At 41.0% G+C, this 21128-nt stretch overlaps 1 protein-coding gene and 1 non-coding gene across 2 annotated transcripts; both read right to left on the bottom strand.

Moving 5' to 3' along the window:
- Positions 1–863: 863 nt before the first annotated feature.
- Positions 864–20139, bottom strand: LOC119804361 (E3 ubiquitin-protein ligase RLIM-like). Its single transcript, XM_038315796.2, has 2 exons — positions 18816–20139; positions 864–1393 (listed from the first exon to the last, which is right to left on the bottom strand). The coding sequence occupies exons 1-2, from the start codon at positions 20137–20139 to the stop codon at positions 864–866; spliced, it is 1854 nt and encodes a 617-aa protein (XP_038171724.2).
- Positions 1620–1691, bottom strand: Trnaa-cgc. Its single transcript has one exon. It is a non-coding gene; the product is annotated as a tRNA-Ala (tRNA).
- Positions 20140–21128: the final 989 nt, after the last annotated feature.

Raw genomic sequence — 21128 nt, 5'->3', positions numbered from 1 at the left:
ACTGGGATTACTGGCATATGTACCATGATTGGATTATTGGAGAACTGATGTTTGACAAATAAACAAGGCAATTTGGTGCAGAAAGATGGCCTTTCAGGAGGCAATTCTGAGGCAAGTGTATATCTAAATCCACAAATGTAAATGTAAAAATATAAAAAGCAGCCTATAAATGTCAAACAACAGAAGAAGAAAATCCCTGTCACTGGGTGGTAGGCAAAGATTTCACAGACAAGACACCAAATAAAAACCGCAATTGAAGGACTGGAGAAGGTGGGATCTTACAATTTAAAATCATCTGCTCTTCCAAAGACATGGATGAGAATTGAGAGGATAAGTCTGAGGCTAGGAGAAAACTTAGAAATACATATATCTGATAAAGCATTTCTATGAAACATACGGAAAATCTCAAATGTCAGTCAGAAAGTAGTAATATAGACCCGTGAAAGGTTTCGGGTGTGCTGTTCAAGGGGGCATTGATAGGATTGCCCCTTTTATGGAGATTCATTAGAGATATTAAGGCCATAGGCAGCATCGCAGGGATTCTGAGGAGAGATCAGGGCCACCTGGCAGGGTGGGTCCCACGGAAATGGAAATGAAAATGCTAAACTGGTGACAAGCACAAAGTGTCCCACACATCCAACCCCTTCACGAGGCAGCCAAGGCAGGAGAATCACTGAGAGTTCTGAGCCAGGACAGGACACAGTGAAATGCTGTCTCAAATCCAAGCACAACCGCAGATGACTAAAAAGAAAATCCTCTAAGCAAGTGCATATTTCAGTACTCATCTGAAACATGCAGGGTAATTATCGACCAGCATTTAGGCTTTCCCACTTAAATCTCACGGGTCCTATGGGCCAGCAATCTCATGCCCTTTTCACAGAGAGGGAAGCCGGGATCACAGCCTGCTCATTCTGCCCCATCTCCCTCCTGCTCACTCTCCCACAACTCCCTGCCTGGACAATGGCTCCAGCACTCCCGGGTACAGAACAGCACAGGAGGAGGCAGAATGGCCCCAAGTCTCTCTCCTTCCGGAGATACACAGGCTGCAAACCCCGAGGTAGTGGAATCCCTGCATCTGCCTCCCAACCCTCAGGAAGATTCTGGTGCTCACCTCCGGGAACCCATAAGCTCAACTCAGTCCAAACACCAGGAACTGAATGCTCGTTTCCAGGACATCGCCCTGTCGCCATTTGAAAATGGTCGCCATAATGACCCCCGGTTTCTATGACAACCGCAATGCTGCCTCCCCTGTAGTAACCAGGAATGGTTCCGCCCAGCCCTCCCTTTCTCTGAAAGCAAGAACTCTTCTCCTCCCCTGTTTTCACCCAAGAAAGCATACCCTTTAGAGAAACTGCCACCACCACGAAAGCAGAGCTTTCCTTTCTTGTTCGATCTGTGAACAAAACACATCTCTGGAAGCATGACCACGTTCTACTCACCAGACCATGGCGATGTCTACGGAAATGTCGTCATAAAGATGAGCATTGTTGTCACGGTGACAAACTAGTAATTTCATCCAATAATATGCATATATGACCTCACCACGGGAATTTAAAGTCTGGGACACCTTGCACAGAAACATCCTGAAAAAGAAAAGTGAAAGGTGAAAAGTATTGTCTTGGAGATGCCGGGGCTCGAACCCGGGGCCTCATATATGCGAAACATGTGCTCTACCTCTGAGCTACATCCCCGCACCTGTTAACAGCTTGATCAAAGCTATGTGAATTCAGAGAGACCGAGCCAACATTCAGAGATTCTGCGAGGAAGGGTCTGTATTAGGTCCTGTGAGCATATTGGATTCCAGGTTAAGTTTAGTGTTTTAATAGGATTCTTGGGACATTTGTTGGATGAGAAAACAATCTATTTTCAATCGAAGAAAAAATAATCACAATAAAAATAATAATAACAACAATAATAACAACAAACCTTATGCTCTTTGAAGCAAGGCAAGCTAACAATGAATGATACTTTGAATTATTCAGTCCCAATAATTTTATTTCAACTTTACCTTGCAGGATTGGTTCAACATGCCAGTATCATGTGGAATTAATAATTATATGTTTCTGACTATTGATATGCGGTCCTATCTGAGAGTATGAGTAGCTTCCTGAAACTCTCCCTATCATATGTCCATTCTCTTTTAAAAACCGCCTTAGCTTTCAGGGCTTGAAAGGCAGTTTTTTCTAATCTTGGTCAGGCTGGTCATCCGTTTCATAATTTTCACAATACTGTCCATCACTCCATTTATGGCAATAATTAAATGTGCGGTAGCTATTGGTTTGTCAAACCCTAAGGTGCTGTCACTTTCTGCATGTTTATGTATCTCACTGTATGCTTTGTAAGTTTCAAAAATGAGAGCTTTTCTGAACTATGTCCCCCTTTTCACACATAATCTAGTATACGTCTCAACATACAAAATCATTAAATAAATATTGTATGTATGTTCAGATCAGTGAAAAATTGTATGTTTTAAAAAGAAAGCAATCTATCTTTTTTCATTTTACATACCAATCCAAGTTTCAGCTTCCTCCACTCCTCCTAATCCTTCCACTTATCCCCCCACCCCACCTCCATCCACTCCTCAGAGAGGGTAAGGCACGTTGCCCAGAGGAAGGACCAAGGCCGACCCCATCATATCCAGGCAGAGCAAGGTATCCATCCAAAAATAATGGTTTCCAAAAAGTCAGCACCAGCAGCAGGGATAAATCCTGGTGCCACTGCAGGTGGCCCTGCAGTCTGCTCCAGCCATAAAACTGTCACCCACATTCAGAGTATTCAGCTTGGTCCTATGCTGGTTCTTTCCCTGTCTGGCCAGAATTGGTGAGCTCCCATTAGCTCAGGTAAACTGTTTTGTGGGTGTCCCCATCATGGTCTTGACCTCTTTGCTCATATTCTCACTCCTCTCACTCTTCAACTGGAAAAAAATAATAATACCTGAGAAGATGCCAGACTATAGAAGACTGTGTCTACAATTAAGACATTGCTTAACCTCAACAATTATTGGAACACTATAAAGAATGATATCAAAAGAGGGCTTTAATATATAACTCCTACATAAAGACAAGGAGTAATTGCAAACAGGTAGAGCTAGCAAGGGAGAATGAGAGCTACCTAAGTAAAATGAAGACACAAACAAAAAGAGAGGGATGGAATCAAAAGATAAATGAGGGCCAAGGTAGAAGCAGTAACATCTCAGTGCTGATTGTGGTCTAGGTTTGAGGTGATGGAGAAGTACTGATACCCAAATGACCTAGAAGTAACAAAATGTGACTCAGTATATCTCTGTAGGCCATGACTCTTTTCTGTTATCCTTCAGCCTGGGAATCTTCCTTCCATTTTTATTCATAATAGATTTTCCCCCATAATATATCCTGATTATAATTCCCCTTCACTCTACTCCTCCCAGTTCTGCTCCACCTTCCCTTCTATGAGGATCCACTCTGTTTCTATTTGCCAGTAGATGATAACAGGCTTCTAGGAGATAAGAGCAAAGCACAACAAAATAAATTAGAATAAGACTTTAAATCACAATTATCAAATAGAATTTGGATGAGGCAAAGAAACAGGAGTAAAAGAGTCCACAAGAAGACCAAGAACCAGAGACCAGCACCGTAAAAATACAAATAAAAGTTCTCCCAAAATACTGAAAGAGATAATATACACATTGAAGACCTGGTGCAGACCCATGCCTGCCTCATGCTTGCTGCTTCGGTCTGAGTTTCTGTGAGTTGATTTAGAGGGACTTGTACTCCAGATGGTAATCAGTCTACCTCAAATTCCAAATAAAGCACTTTCGGCATATACTCCAAGGACACTTCAGCCTACCACAAGGACACTTCCATGTGATAGTTGTATTTTATCTTATTCTAATTAATTTTGTTATTTTTTATCTCTTAGGAGCCTGTTGTTTTCTAATAAGAATCAGGAAGTGGGTGGGTCTGGATGACATGGAAGGAGGGGAGGAACTGGGGAGGTTAAAGGGAAAGGAAACTCTAATCAGAATATATTGTACAAGAAAAATATGTCTTTTAAACATAGGGGGACATAAGAAGTGTATCAGGACAGCTATCGTGACGTCATGCTTCTAACATTACCTTGCTGTACAACTGTCCCTGCACACAGGAAATGCCTCCCTTCTCACCTCGCTTTCACTCAAAGCAAAAGGCCTTCCTTAGAACGCTACCAACTGAGAAGCAGAACTCAGATGACCTAGGTGGGGACTCAGACAATTGGCAGAACTCACTTTTGGAAATGAACTATCTCCTGTCAGGAATTTTTGTATTATAGCAGTGAGTTTATGGATCTACCATGAAGTCATAGCTATGGATATATGGTAGGACTGTGCACATAAGGTAACTCTTCAGAGGAATGTCTAAGATGGCCTTACATCTATGGCAGAAAACTGCAAGATTTTTCTCCAAAACCTTGACTAAGCAGTCAAGCAACATTAGAAAACACAACAACAACAACAACAAAAAAAACCCAAAAAAATGCACAAGACTGGTATAGCTGGGTCCTGAGGTAGACTGATTCCCAATTTTCTGAGAAACCACCATACTGATTTCCAAAGTGGCTGTAGAAGTTTCCATTCCCACCAGCAGTGAAGGAGTGTTCCCCTGACTCCACATCCTCTTCAACATAAGCTGTCCTCATAATTTTGATCGTAGTCATCCTTTAATTTATGTTTCCCTGATGATTAAGGATGTTCAGCAATTCCTTAAATGTCTTTTGGCAATTTGAGATTGTTCCATTGAGAATTATCTGTTTACTTTATACCCTGTTTTTTCATTTGATTATTTGGTATTTTGAGCCTCTTTTCTTCAGTTCTTTACTTATTTTGGGGATCAGTCCTCTGTCAGATGTGGGATTGGTGAAGATCTTTTCCCATTCCGTAGGCTGACATTTAGTCTTGTTGACTGTGTTCTTTGCCTTACAGAATCTTTTCAGTTTCAGGAGGTCTCATTTATTGGTTGTTGTTCTCAGCGTCTGTGCTACTCCTGTTATAATTATGAAGTGGTCTCCTTTGCCAATGGGTTCAAGGATACTTCCCACTTTCTCTTCTATCAGGTTGAGAGCACTGGATTTCCGTTGAGGTCTTTGATCCGTTTGGACTTGAGTTTTGTGTATAGCTGTAGATATGGATCTATTTGTAATCTTTTATGTGTTGACACCAGTTATCCAGCACCGTTTGTTAAAGATCCTTTCCATTTTCCATTGTATATTTTGACTTGTCAAAAATCAGGTGTTCACAGGTGTGTGAATTAATGTCAGGCTCTTTAATTTGATTCCATTGGTCCATGTGTCTGATTTTATGCCAATACCAAATTGTTTTTATCACTATAGCTCTATAGTGAAGTTTTAAGTCAGGGATGGTGATGCCTCTGGAAGTTCCTTTATTGTACAAGTTTGTTTTAATTATTCTGAGTTTTTGTTTTTCCATATGAAGTTGAATATTGTTCTATAAGTCTGTGAGGAATTGTGTTTGTATTTTGATGGGCATTGCTTTGAATCTCTAGATTTCTTTTGGTCAGATTGCCATTTATATTATGTTGGTCCTACCTATCCAAGAACGTCCATGAGCGTGGGAGATGTTTCCATTTTCTGATATCTTCTTCAGTTTCGTTCTTTAGAGACTTAAAGTTCTTGTCATACAGGTGTTTCAGTTTTTAAGTTATAGTTACCTCAAGATAATTTATATTTGTTGCTGTTGCAAAAAGTGTTGTTTCTCTGATTTCTTTCTCGACCCGTTTATCATTTGTATATAGGAGGGCTACTGATTGTTTTGAGTTAATCTTGTATCCTGCCACATTACTGAAGGTGTTTATCATATCAGCTGTAGGAGTTCTGTGGTAGAGTTTTTTGGTCACACACACACACACACACACACACACACACACACACACATATATATATATATAATCATATCATCTGCACATAATAAAAGTTTAACATTTTTTCCTTTACAGTTTGTATCCCTTGAGCTCTAGGTAGGTCTTCAAATACTATATTGAAAAGATACAAAGAGAGTAGACATCCTTGTCTTCATCCTAATTTTAGTGGAATCACTTTGAGTTTCTCTCTGATAATTTGATGCTGGCTGTCGGCTTGTTGTAAATTGTTTTTATTGTGTTTATATGGGTTCTTTGTATCCCTGATCTCTTCAATACTTGTAATCCAGATGGGACTCAATCTGCCTCAGATTCCAGGTATAGCACTTTGGGCATATACCCCAAGGACACCTCAACCTACCAGAAGGACACTAGCTATTCCATGTTCATTGCTACTCTATTCCCAATGGCTCAAAGTTAGAAACAACCTAGATGTCTCACAACAGAATAAGGGATAAAGAAAATGCTGTACATTTATATAATAGAGTATTACTCTGAATTTAGAAAAACGACATCATGAATTTTGCAGATAAATGGATGGAACTAGAAAAAAATTTTTTGAGTGAGGTAACCCAGACTCAGAAAGGCAAATATGGTATGTACTCACTTCCAAGGGGATATTAGATGTAAAGCAAAGGGTAACCAGGCTGTGATCCAGAGCTCCAGAGAAGCTAGGTAGCATGAAGACCCAAGGAGGGATGCATGGATCGCCCTAGGAAGGGGAATTAGATGACATCACCTGGGTAAACTGGGGGTGAGGAGGTAGTAAAGGAGAGGCAATGGGGAAGAACATAGGAGAACAGGATGGTCATATGGAATGGAGTGGGAAAGGAATAAAGGAGGTAACTTGATAGAGAGAGTCACTATGGTTTTAGGGAGAAACCCGGTACTAGGGAAATTCCTAAGAATCCACAAGGATGATCCCAGCTAAGACTCCTAGCAGTAGTGGAGAGGGTTTCTGAACTGGTCTTCCCCTCTAATCAGATTGGTGACCACCCCAACTATTATTATAGAGGCTTCCTCTAGTAATTAATGGACTCAGATGGGCCTTCTGTATGTGGAGATATAGTTGTGAAGTTTGGACTATCTGAGGGGCCCCTGGCAGTGGGATCAGGATCTACCCCTGGTGTGTGGTCTAGTTTGTTGTCGGACATTCTCTGTGTTGAGATGTGATGTTCAGCCTTAATGCAGGGAGGAGGGAATTGGTCCTGCCTCAAATTAATGTGCCCTTATGCCTAGGGAGGGGTAGAGAAGGTGTGGACTGGGGTAGGGAGGCAAGGGGAGTGTGAGGAGGGGTGGGAGGGAGAACTGTGGTTGCAATGTAAAATGAAAATTAAAAAAACAAATTGATCAATTTATAAAACAATAGAACACCCCCAAATCCTGTCATCCAAGACTTGTGGGCCATGTCTACATTCGCAGCGCTTAGGATCAGGAATGCAAGACAAAACAATAAGCATTATTCTTTATATCTAATCAATGAAATACAAACATACAATTATATTTCTAACATAAATATGATAATAATTCACCATTGTAGAAACACTCCATTTTTATTGTTTTTATTTAGCTATGCATTTTCTCTGCTCCCCTCTCTTCCTTCTCTCTCCCCTTCTACCTTCTCCCATGAACCCCAAGCTCCCAATTTACTCAGGAGATCTTGTCTCTTTCACCTTCCTGGGTGGATTCATGTATGTTTCTTTTAGGATCCTTTGATTTATGTCTAAAAGCCACTTTTGAGTGAATACATATTATATTTAACCCACAATTCTATGGACACCTGATTTTTGATAAAGGAACCAAAAGTACACAATGGAAGAAAGAGAGCATCTTCAACAAATGGCGCTGGCATAACTGGATGTCAACCTATAGAAGAATGAAAGTAGATCCATATCTATCACCATGCACAAAACTCAAGTCCAAATGGACTAAAGACCTCAATATTAACTGGAACACACTGAGCCTGATAGAGGAGAAAGTGGGAAGTACTCTACAACATATGGGCACAGGAGACCGTTTCCTACGTATAACCCCAGCAGCACAGACATTAAGGGCAACATTGAATAAATGGGAATTCCTGAAGCTGAGCAGCTTCTGTAAAGCAAAGGACACTGTCACTAAGACACAAAGGCAGCCCACTGACTGGGAAATGATCTTCACCAACCCTGCAACTGACAAAGGTCTGATCTCTAAAATATATAAGGACCTCAAGAGACTAGACTTCAAATTGCTAATTAACCCATTTAAAAAATGGGGCTCTGAACTGAACAGAGAATTCTCAACAGGAGAAATCCAAATGGCCAAAAGACACTTAAGGTCATGCTCAACCTCCTTAGCTATCAGGGAAAGGCAAATCAAAACAACTTTGAGATACCATTTTACACCTGTCAGATTGGCTAAAATCAAAAACACTAATGATAGCCTGTGCTGGAGAGGTTGTGGGGTAAGGGGTACTCTCATCCATTGCTGGTGGGAATGCACACTTGTGCAACCACTTTGGAAAGCAGTGTGGCGGTTTCTCAGGATACTGGGAGTCAACCTACCTCAGGACCCATCAATACCACTCCTGGGAATCTACCCAAGAGATGCCCAATCATACTACAAAAGCATTTGTTCAACAATGTTCATAGCAGCACTATTTGTAATAGCCAGAACCTGGAAACAACCAGGTGCCCCTCAATAGAAGAATAGTTAAAGAAGGTGTGGCACATATACATATATACTTTAGAATTCTACTTAGCAGTAAAAAACAATGACATCTTGAATTTTGCATGCAAATGGATGGAAATAGAAAACACTTTACTGAGTGAGGTAACCCAAACCCAAAAAGAGGAATATGGTATGTACTCACTCATAAGTAGATTCTAGCCATAAATAAAGGACATAGAGCCTATAATTCGTGATCCTAGAGAAGCTAAATAAGAAGGTGAACCCAATGAAAAACATATTGTTATCATCCTGCATACTGAAAATGGACAAAATTGCTGGGCAGGGGTTGGGAGCACGGGGGTGGGGGTGAGGTGGGGATAAGGGGAGATGGGGGAGAGAAAGGAGAAGGAGAGGATGGGAGAGCTTGAGGGAATGGGATGGTTGGGATGGAGGGGGGTGGTTGGGGGAGCAGGGAAGTATATATCTTAATTACGGGAGCCATTTTAGGGTTGGCAAAAGTCTGGACTCTAGACGGGTTCCCAGGTGCCCATGGAGATGTCCCCAGCTTGTTTATTGGGCAGCAGTGGAAAGGGTGCCTGAACTGGCCTTGTCCTATAGCCACACTGATGAATATCTTGCATATCACCATAGAACCTTCATCTGGTGATGGATGGATATAGAGACAGAGCCCCACATTGGAGCACCGGACTGAGCTCCCAAGGTCCTGATGAGGAGCAGAAGGAGGGAGAACATGAGCAGGAAAGTCAGGAACATGAAGTGTGCCTTCACCCACTGAGACGGTGGGACAGATTTAACGGGAGATCACAAAGACCAGTTGGAATGGGACTGATGGAACATATGATCAAACCGGACTCTTTGAATGTGGCTGACGGTGAAGGCTGACTGAGAAGCCAAGGACAATGGTGATGGGCTTTCATTCTAAGGCATGGACGGGCTCTGTGTGAGTCTTGTCAGTTTGGATGCTCACCTTCCTGGACCTGGGGGGAGTTGGGAGGACCTTGGACTTCCCATAATGTAGGAAACCCTGACTGCTCTTTGGCCTGGAGAGGGAGGGAATAGGGGTATGGGTGGAGGGAGCAGAGGGAAGTGGGAGAAGGGGAAGAGATGGAAATTTTTAATAAAAATAAAATAATATAAAATAAACCTCACAAAGAAATGTGAGCAGAGTTAATATATTTTCCCACCAGCAGGCACCAGATATACACGGAGAAACTGCAAGCATATCCAATCTGTCCCAGGATAGCTATGAATATTGTCCATGAAGTTAGAGATGACATCATGTACAATGTTTATACATGTATATATACTAATCTATGTATATATTATATGTGTTTAATAATACATATTAACATGTGTACATTTGTATATTAGCATATCAATATACACACTCATAAATATATATTATTGATTTATACGATACACAGGTATAAATGTATACACATGTTTGTATGCACACATATATACATATACACACAGAAACTTAAGGAATTTTAAAAAAGCAGTTTTCCTTTTGCAAGTGTGATTAAAATACTAATTTTTACTAATGTTGGGCTTCTTTTTGTATTTTGTATTTTCTGGTTTGGATTATAACAAAGAGTTTGAATTTTATTGGGCATTTTTATACTAGTACCTCAGGTAGGAAGGAACTACTTTACTTCATAGAGAAGTAAAAAGAATAAGGACAACGATTCATCGCTCTCCTATGTTTACTGTGCACCAGACACTGTGTAATGTGACAAATTTCTCATCTCATTTAGCCCTCAGACAATATTTTTAGAAGGTCCCCACTATTTTTCTTTTACCATTTAACCAATAAAAATACTCAGTCATAGCGGTTAGGTAGTGTGCCAAAGGAGATTGTAAGCGAGAGAAGAGACACCCCAAATAAGCATTATTTGTACAGAGTCTGGAGTTAAATGGGCTACCACATCACATTATAAAATTTCCTCATCCTACAAATTCTCTACTGCACTCAAGAATCAGAAAGATACAGGCGGTGGTGGTGCACACCTTTAGTCTCAGCACTTGGGAGAGAGGCGGGCAGATGTCTGTGACTTTGAGGCCAGCCTGGTCTACAGAGTGAGTGCTAGGACAGCCAAGAAACCCTGTCTTGAAACAACAACAACAAAACAAACAACAGAAAACAAAAGTGAAGAATCAGAAAGATGGCCTGGACTGTGCATGACTAGGCTTTAGATTAAAATCAGACTGGTCCTATGCACGATTCTTGTTTGTAACTCCAGCTTGCAATTAAATGGGACAAAAAAATCCAAATGAAGTAATAAAGAAGGACTTAAACTCTGGGTGGTTGATGATAGTGTATATTGGGAGTGTGTCTCTTTCCAGAAGTGGAAAAGTATAAGGGGGTGGGGGCGGCTTAAACTGTCTATATTAGTCAGGGTTCTCTAGAGGAGAACTGAGAGAATGTATATAGTACTGACTTACAGGCTATGGTTTAGCTAGTCCAACAAGTGCTGTCTTCTGACAGAAGTTCCAAGAGTCTAATAGCTGAGCCCACGAGGATAAATGTCTCAGCTGGTCTTTAGTATACATCAACATACCAAATAATTATGCTCCAATATCAGTGAAGGAAAGGCTCGGCAGCAGGATAGATAGGCTTGCTCATGAGTGTGAGGGCCAGCAAGGAAAGGGCAAATGTTTCCTTCCCCCACGACCCTTGTATATAGGCTGCCACCACATGGTGTGGCCCAGATTTAGGGTGGGTCTTCCTACCGCAAATATTCTGATTTAGAAAAATCACTCACAGGTGTGCGCAGCTGCTTGGGTTTTTAGTTCCTTCCAGATGTAAACAAGTTGAAATACAAGAATAGCTGTCACACTGTCATTTAGATTCTGATCAAGAGTTCAGAAATACAGTGCCTCAGCCGTTTGGGAGATTCAGTCTTTAGTACTGGAAACAGAAGTATTGACACCTTAGCAGAGCAGAAGACTCCATCCAGTGTGAGACACCAGGAGCTTATGTACACCAAAACAAACAGACAAATAAAAACAAACCCATACCTTAGGGCCTGTTTCAATGATGGATTGAAATATCAGAGGGACAAAGACTGGGACAGATGTCTTTCTTGACTACTAATGACAAAGGCTTACAAGAATAAAGGAAGTGACAATAAAACTCTGTTATTAGTGTAACTGAAGATTGAAAGTGATTGTAATAACCCATAGTACCCAGGAGTTCTATACTGAAAAAAAGCAACTATCAACAACCCCCTTCCCTCAATCTTTAAGTCTTTTAAGTCACAATCATACATATTTTTGATTGTTTTTGTTTTTGCATTTAACCCTAAACTCCCAAAGTAGAATTTATCTTGCTTGATGGTACTTTATTGATTTACTTATTTTTGGTTTTTCAAGACTGTTTTTTTTAAGCCCTTGCTGACCTGGAACTATCTTTGTAGACCAGGCTGCCTCAAAGTCACAGTGATCTATCTGCCTCTGCCAGGCATAGGTCCAAACTAGTTCCTCTGAATGTGGGTGACAGTTATACATCTGGGGCAGACTGGAAGGGAGAGGTCACTGGCAGTGGCACCAGGATTTATCCCTAATGCTTGTACTGGATCTTTGAAACCCATTCTCTTTGGATGGATACCTTGCTCAGCCTAGATATAGTGGGGAGAGCCTTGGTCTTTTCTCAAAGCAATGTGCTTTACTCTCTCTGAGGTATGGATGAGGGTAGGGTGGGAGGAAGGTGGAGCGAATCGGAGAAAGGGGAGAAGAGGGAACTGGTATTGATATGTAAAATAAAAAAGATAATCAGTTTTCTTTTTAAAAACTTAATTAAGTTATAAAAATAATAAAATGTGTGAAGAGAGGAGAATGAAAAAATTCTTATTAATCATTTTTGTTGAACTTTGAATTTTCATTTTTAATATTCTTAGTCATATGAGTATACTCATGTCTGTTGCGGAGTAGATATATGTGCATGAATGTAGTTGCCTATGGAGGCCAAAAGAGGCTGCTTGATTCCCTGCAGTTGGAGTTACAGACAGTTGCAGGCCACCTAACATGGATGCTCAGAATCAAACCGCAGCCCCCTGATAGAGGAATGTGCCTTTCATGACTAATGTCTCCTGCCACTATTTATTGATATTTTAATTTCAGGTATTTCTTATTTGTTTGTTGTAGGAAATATGATGATTATTAGCCTTCCCTATATTGTATATATCTTTTCATAGAGTTAAAGATTACTTCTTTTTTCACTAGTTTAGTGCTGGTGTGTGTATATGTGTGCGTGTGTGTGCCTGTGCATCTGTGCACATGCCTATCATTAGTAGGCTGACCTAAAAGGAGCCTGTGCTGGCTAGTTTTATGTTGACTTGACACAAGCTAGAGTCATCTGAGAAGAGGGAGCCTCAATTGAAAACAAAATCCCTCTAAGATCAGGCTGGAGGCAATCCTGTAGGGCATTTTCTTAAATAGTAAATGATGTGGGAGGGCCCAGCCTATTATGGGTGGTGCCACCCTGGGCGAGTGGTCCTGGATTTTGTAAGCAAGAGGACAGAGCAAGTCGTGAGGAGCAAGCCACTAAACAGCACTTCTCTAGGGATTCTGCTTCAGTTCCTGCCTCCAGGTCCCTGCCCTGCTTGAGTTCTTGCCTTACCTGCTCTCAAAGATGAACTAAGATATGGAAATGTAAGTGAAATGAACCCTTTCTTCCTCAAGTTGCTTTTCCCATGACATTTCATCAAAGCCATAGTAACCCTAACTAAAACAGACTCTAAGTGCTTCCCAATATGGACCATCTCCCAGGTAATTTGAAGGTTTCATCGTTCCGTCCCTCCCAAAGTCATCTTCCCAGAGCCCTCCAGTCACTGTCTCTACCCCACAACACAGCTGTTTTCCTGACATTTTCTTTCACCCACTTCCTGGGAGTTTTCTTTTATCTAGCTGTGGCGATGCAATATTTTGAGACTACTGCATACATTCTGAGAGTGGAACTTCTGCTGGACCCCATGACCAGAGTTAATAATATACCTGGAGGTCACAGAAGACTTAAGACTGCTAGCCTACTGTGTATTCAGACTGTTTGCTCAGCCTGCTGTTAAGAGAAGAATGTTGCAACCGACCTTACTTGCCTCGGATTTCCCATGTAATCAACTTTTATAACTTAAGCTGATGCAGACCTAGTCTTAAACAATGTTCTTTTCTATGCCCCTGCCCCAGAACAATGCATGACAACAAAGGCAATTACAGAGGTTGAGAACAACCTTCTAAAATCTATCAGAGATCAGAAGCATCCATTTCAGGATATTGGCTGATAAACAATGCTGTTTGAGGTACTGCTTGTTCAGTGGGTCAGTTGGAATCAGTTGGAGCCAGTAGCTTAATCCCTTGTTTAAAAAAACAACTCTGTTAAAGATTTCTGTAAAGTTTCCCATTCCTTCCCTATGTGATGTTCTTTGCGCTGTTCAGTAAATACAGAACAAAGCCTTCTGTGAGGAAAAGACACACACAGTCACAGGCAGACAAACATACATGACCCACAGAAGATACAGTCACACACAAACACAGGGACAGACGGATTCACAAGTACAGATCCGCAGAGGACAGAAGACACAGGAAGCCAGGGATAAATCTTCCTAGACAGAGGACAGAAGATGCAAAAAGTAGGGAATTCAAATCTGAATAGACAGAGGACAGAAGATACAGGAAGTGGGAATTCAAATCTGAACTTGCTCTTGGTGAAATGAGCACAAGGGGAAATGCTTTCATTTCTTTTCTTACTGCGACACTGATGTATCATTGGTAACTTGGAGCTAATCACTAATATTCGTAATCCATGAATCTAGCCTCTCATGTTAGAAGCTCTGTTTCCTAGGTCCTCTAACCACTCCTTTGACGAATGGGGCAAAGACTCCACTGACTTCTCTGCTATTCTAAAGTTTTGTGATAATGTGCCTCCACATGTCACACAGTCAATGCATTGGGGAATGAGTGGACTCCAAGTTGAAGCACTGTTTTGTGAGAAAACTCTTTTTTATCTCATTGATTATTCCCATGTGTTTTATCATATTCTACTTTTGGAAATTCATAGGTCATTTTGGCTCTCTAAGTCTCATATTTTGATTTCTTCTTTTCATTTTTGTACTGTATTCTGAGAACTTGATATAAATGTATCCTCTATTGAATTTAAATAAAGCAAAACAAACAAACAAATCCTTCTTTTCTTGTAGTTTGAATTTTGCAGGACAAGTTCTTGTTTTTAAAATGATCATTTTTGTTTCCAGGATCAGCATCTATTTCATGGAAATAGTACATCTATGTTTCTCGCTATGAACATTGATCTCTAAGTTATTCATGTCTAATTTCTGTTTCTTCCAAGTTCCTTGTTACTGTGTGTATGTCTTTTGCTAAAGGTTTTTGTCCAATGCATCACTATTCTTAATAATTTATTTGTATTTCAAAGTGAAAACTCTCTCTCTCTCTCTCTCTCTCTCTCTCTCTCTCTGTGTGTGTGTGTGTGTGTGTGTGTGTGTGTGTGTTGGGGCAGTTATTGACTGGTGGTTCTTACTTAGCCATTTCTTTGGAAGACCCTAAAATTTAGTATCTATATGTTTTTTTTCCTAAGCCAATCAAGATCCCCTGATGGGAATCTTCCAATGCTTTGTCCTAGGGATACATGTGTACCTACTAGCATTAAAGCTGATAGGCAAGGTTACTGTCACAGGGTATATTGATTCACCCTAGTCATCAGCTAGTCAGCATCATAATATTCATCATTATCATTCTCAACATTCATTGAGGAGTTACTTCACCAAACATGAACATGCATGTATAAGTATGTTCTTTACATCATTGTTTAACATGGGAAAAGTTTAAAACACTCTCTATGTCCAAAATGAAACATTAATTATAAAGCCCCTGGTATATTGTCACTCTAAAACAGTACATAGATATTAACAGTCTAACGGCTCTGGTTACTGGAGTTGGACACCTCCCCAAGAGGTACATAATTTTCCATTTCAACTGAACTGATCTTACTGTCACCTCCACTCCAACCACACATCAAAGTTGGATTAAAATAGAATAGAGGATGCCCATTGAAAATTGTAATGATGGGAAAGATAGAAGATCTCTATCCCCACTTCCCTTCTCTTTGCCAAAGGAAGGCCATGATGCTCTAGCAACTTTCTAACAACTCAACTGAAGTACCTCTGTTATAAAAGCATGTCCACTGTGGCCAGTTTGAAACCCCCATTGTGACATTATCCTAATGTATTTTCTGACATGTTCTCAAGTGGCTTCCATGAGTTGTGGTGAGTTTACTTCAGTGCACCACTGGAAAAGAGGCCCTAGAATAGGACAGGAGTGAGACATGCAGCTCAGCCACCATGTTGGAGCAGTGCAGTGATTAAGCACATGCTCAGCCACTAGTTCTGAGGCCAGCTTCTGATTCAACATTAGAGTCTCTGAACCGAAATACATACCAACAGCAGCCAAAATGGACTTGTTGGAACATCTAGAATGCTACAGTATTATGGATCGGAGATAGCATCAATGAGCTTGCAGCCCCATAGGAGAAAGAAACACATCAGGCCTTTTGAACAGATGAAAATGAAAACCATAATGTATGGAATGACAAGTGTATAGCTATTTAGAAATTTTCTCATTTAATGCATATCACTCTGAACATGCCTGATCCCAGAACGCAAGCAAGATCAGGCCTGATCAGGACTGATATGGTTGACTCTTCTTCATTATGCTTTTTGGAGGTGTGATTTTTGGATTAAAGAGATTAATATATAAACGTCCACGTTACTGAAGCAGACAAAGGTGATATAAGCAACAGACATGAAGACATAAAGTTTGAAGAAATGAATTTTCTGGTACATGCATAGTTTATGGTAATACAAGGTGTGAAAGCAAGCTGGCTTCAAGAATTCTCAGGGGAATTCATGAGGATGCCTTCCTGGAAAGAGAAATGTCAGGGTTGGAAGGAGGCAGCAGCTGTAATGGCTTTACCCCACGAATTCTCTCAGCCTACTTGTTCCTTCGAATGTGCAGAGAGAACATTTAGAGAAACATAGTACAGAGTCTTAAAGTGAGACATGGAAAAAGAATTGAAGTAATACAAAAAGGACCCATGTCTTCTTAATCTTCCTGAGTAACTAGAAAGTTACTTGGTCTGAAAAGAGGAACAATGATTTTCCATGATGTCTCCACGAGCCAGAAACAGCTTGGCCTCCTGGAATTCTTAATATAAATCCCATTTTTTCTCAACACTGATATACAGGCATTGCTGGAAACAGCTTATTTAGCTTCAGTCACTGAAACAAATGATATTACCTTTGACAATGGATCTAAGTATCAAGGTAAATTTTCTGTTTTTCTTTGAGGTCACAGCTGTTTTTATTTGCTTAAACTGTGACTTAGAAATACTCTTTCCTCAGACCTTGCCAAGTGAAGCATGATACAGCAATGTACATTTAAAAACTGTTTTCTGAAAAGAACCATTTACTAGGTAACTCAATGCCAGCACTCTTATTGATCATAAACATAGTGAACTGTACTGAAAGGGAAAAGCAGACACCCTCACATGTGAGCTCTCTGCCTGTTACAAAGGTTTAGAGAGAATACTTTGGAGAGCAACAAGCAGAACCATCTAAAGACCCTAAGTGCTCCGCAAGCTTGGCTTCCATGTCCTGCACACTGTTGGTAAGAGTGTGACAAGGAAGCCAGTCAGGAAAAACATTTTTTAAAAAAAATCAAATAAGGCAGATTACAAATGATTTTATTTCACAAAAAAATTAAAAACATCTCCTCCATCTTTTGAAAGAACAAGGTCAACTTCAAGGGGCCAATGCCTTCTAACAAACAGTTAGAAATGGCCTTTAACAGTCATTTGCAACACTGACTTTTTATCACGAAGATTTGAAGCACTGACCTAAAGTCATAGAAGCAGGTGGTTAAATATAAAATGTGTAAATGTTAATCCTTCATGAATATAAGACATTGACAAAAGCAGAGAATACTGTGCACAGAAATAAAGTTTTTGCAGGAGAAAAAAAAAAACATTGCTTAAGGTAACAGAGCTAAGCATTTTCCTACCTTGGATGGATTCTGATAATCATGTCCCTAAAGACTGAGGATCTCCTGGCACATTTTCTTATCAATTGTACGATCACCTGTCCCAACACTAACATGTGAGCCTCCTCCCTCTCCCCAACGCCTTATCATAGTGGTGCAACTAACATGTTCTTTTCAGGGAAAATGTTCCAATTTCCCACCACAGCTCTATTCAGTGTTACTGCAAATAGCCTGCCATTTTTTAACTTGTTCAACTTGGTTTCAGTACTAATAAATCTCAACATTGTAAACTTCAAAAAATAAAACACTGAAAACCTTCACACTAGTAAGCAGATTTAAAAAGAATTGAAATATTCAAGGAAAATCAAGATTTAGTACTTCCTCCTAGGCATTGAACAACGTAATCTCCCAACACTATTACTGCATGAAGTTCAAAGTAGGCCTTAAAGAGAAAATCTTTCTGTAATAAAGAAAAAGTGCAAAGATACAAAATGAAATGTAAAGTCTTTTGCAAGACTAGGTGTTTGGACACTGGTGAGGAAAAAGATTTTCATTCTTCATTGTACACCTGACACCTATACGAACAACCTTATCTTTAAGGTCTGCAACACTAGTAATATATAATAGTCATGGACTTGGTAAAATGAAAAAGCAACTCCCACTAAAAGTACTTGTATTCATCCTACAGAACCCAGGATATAGAAGTGCTATTTGAAAGGGTCCACTTGCACGTGGTGTCTGAAATATTCTTTCTATCCTGAAAGAGAAACTAGAGAAAAGACACGATTCTCTCAGAAAACAATGACTCGATTCAGGTTGTGACTTTATATTTAAGCACCGTTCAAATACATGGAGATAAAGCAAGCAATTTCCCCTTGCCCATCACTATTCCAGCAATACAGATTGGAGAGTTCTGTTCTTATTACACGACTCTTTCTCTGTTCCCAGAAGATAAGACGGACCTGCGACAAATGGGACAGGTGATATTCTCCCATAACCATTGGTAGATGCAGTCGACGTGGTACTCATGGGAGCAAGGTAGCTTACGAAGTTTGTCGCCTTCTGTATATTCTGTAATGCAAATACTACATGTCGTCAATGCATCGTTTTCACCGAAACTTCTCATTGCTAAGTTATCAATGTATTCTTTGGTGAGTCCACTAGGTAGGAGGTCGTCACGAAAGGGGTAAAGTCGGGTTGCTTCAGTACCTCCTCCTTCAAACATCGCTGAGAGAGTTTCTGAACTGTAACCATCGGAAGGTCTTCCACTCCATGGAAGCTCACCCAAACTTGTCGATCTCTGCCTTAGCCTGGTTTGAATCGGAACAGTTGTAGTTTCCCTTGATCCAGGATCGAAGATTGTAAGAGTGGAAAACCCGTCTCTACTCACATAGGTTCTCCCAGCTGCACGTCCCAAAAGTGTAAAGGTGCGTATAAAACCTCCATCTTCTCTTTCAGAAGTGACTGTGTTGTTTGGGGTCTGAGACCTTGACCGAGTTCTGCTAGCTATGCTCTCTCTCTGCGGGTATTCTCCCAGCAGACCCCTTCTGACTTGAAGGTCTCTGGTTGGAGGTCTTTGACCAGATCCTGCCGCTTCACCATTGGTATCCGTGTCTGAATAACTTGTCCCTTGAGCTGCAGAATTTCTTGACCCAGAAGCCGCACAAGGACCTCTACCTAGCAACTCAGGTCCAGTTATGTGCTGTCTCAAAGTCCCAAGGCGAGGGGCCCTAGAACTTCCCTCGATCTCGTTTACCAAAGGGTGCTCAAAAGTCTGAGATGAGATGCTATGATGAGATCTTCGTGGAATTGCATTTGCTGGGTGCAGAGAGGACCTACTTCTCTCAGCTCTGGCTCTGGTTCTTCTCTGGTGTTCGGGTTTCCGGCTTCTTTCCCTCCTCCGACCTCTGGTGGATGGCACTTCTGTTAATGCTTCAGCAGAACTGCATTCTGAACTAGGTATTCTGGCAGATGATGTGTCAGATGCTGAATTTACCATTTGCCTTTGACTGCTGCTGTCCATGTTTTCTACATTAAGACGAGTAGCAGATGTTTTATTTTCATTCTCTGGGGTTTGGCTTCCATTATTACGGTTGACATTTGTCTCTAAACTGAATCTGAAATCACCACTGTTTGGGTTAGTCTGGCTCACTGCCCTCCAGGACTGATTTCCTCTCTGACCACTTCTTGTTGTATTGCCAGTCTGGCTGACAGAGTTAGGCCAATCTGTTATGGACTCACCATTGGACAGGTCATCTGAAGAGACTCCACGTCTATTTTCTTCTGAGCTCTGTGGCGGGGGTGGTGGTGGTGGCCCCTCTTTAATTTGCTGTAGTCCTCTGAGAAGCTCCTCCTCAGTACTTTGACTTGCGGTGCTTGGCAAATTGTTGTCTCTCATAAGTCGATAGTCTTCTCCGCTCAGATTATTTACAAATCGATAGAAAGCTTCTTCCCGATCCAATGGATCCATTTGCCTTCTGCGCTGTGCTGCAGATTGGTCATTTCCTTGATCGCTAGAATCTGAGTTTTCCATCTTGATGAAAAAGTGGAGGATTATCTGTCTGTTATGACATAGTACTGAAATCCAATAACCTGGACTTTCAGTTTTCTTCACTAGGCTTTGGTGGTCCGGCCAGGAGAGGACTGGCTGGGCTCTGCCGCCTCTGCTGCCCTGAGGCCGCCTGAGCGAGGCCTAGTGCCTGCCTCCTGCTCTCTAGCCTGCCTCGGAATGCCTGGGAGAGACCCGGCTGTAGCCCAGCACCCGCCCATTCTGACACGTAGCTCATTATCTTCCCCATTGTTACCTAGCAGTGACAGAAATCCACTCAAGGTAACTTTTCTTAAAGTCACCCCAAATTACCTATTGAATATATTTCAGGTCCCCTTTCTCAGCTACTCCACATGACTCAAGAAGTCCTACTTAGAAAGCAGATGATTCCGTTTGACTGTGTCAGCAGCCCTAGATTTGAATTTAAATCCTAGATCTATCTCTAGTAGTTATGTGGACTTAAGCAAGTCACTTAGCTTATCTGAACATATTTTGCAGATGGCAAACCTGATAGTACCTTTTTGGTGTACATTTGTAAGCAATAGAGAGAGATACTGTGTATTAACACAAAATACTCAGATAATGTCTTTAATATGTTATATGAGTGGAAGAAAGGTGCAGCATGAACGTGGTGCATCAACACTTAAAGCAATTTAGAGCACTCACCAAATCATTCCCAGGAGAGAAGATGATTTGCCCTGGCCTCAAGAATCAGCAGGACTTTTGTGTTCTTCTGCTTTGGTTCGGTGCTTTTGTTTTGTTGCCTTTGCTTTTTTGAGAACAGGTCTTATGTAACCCAGGATTGCCTCAAACTTGCTGTGTAACCAAAACTGGCCTTGAATTTTTGATTCTCCTAAATGCTAGGAATCCAGGCATGCACCACCACGTTTGACTTGATGGACCTATTTCGAGTCTTAGGTCTTTCACTTGCAAGCAAGATGGTCCTGGACAACCAGTCTACCTCTTGGCGTCTC

Source organism: Arvicola amphibius, chromosome X (genome assembly GCF_903992535.2).
Source record: "Arvicola amphibius chromosome X, mArvAmp1.2, whole genome shotgun sequence".
NCBI lineage: Eukaryota > Metazoa > Chordata > Mammalia > Rodentia > Cricetidae > Arvicola > Arvicola amphibius.
The sequence above is the reverse complement of the archived record's forward strand: the minus strand, read 5'-3'. Positions and strand labels throughout refer to the sequence as shown.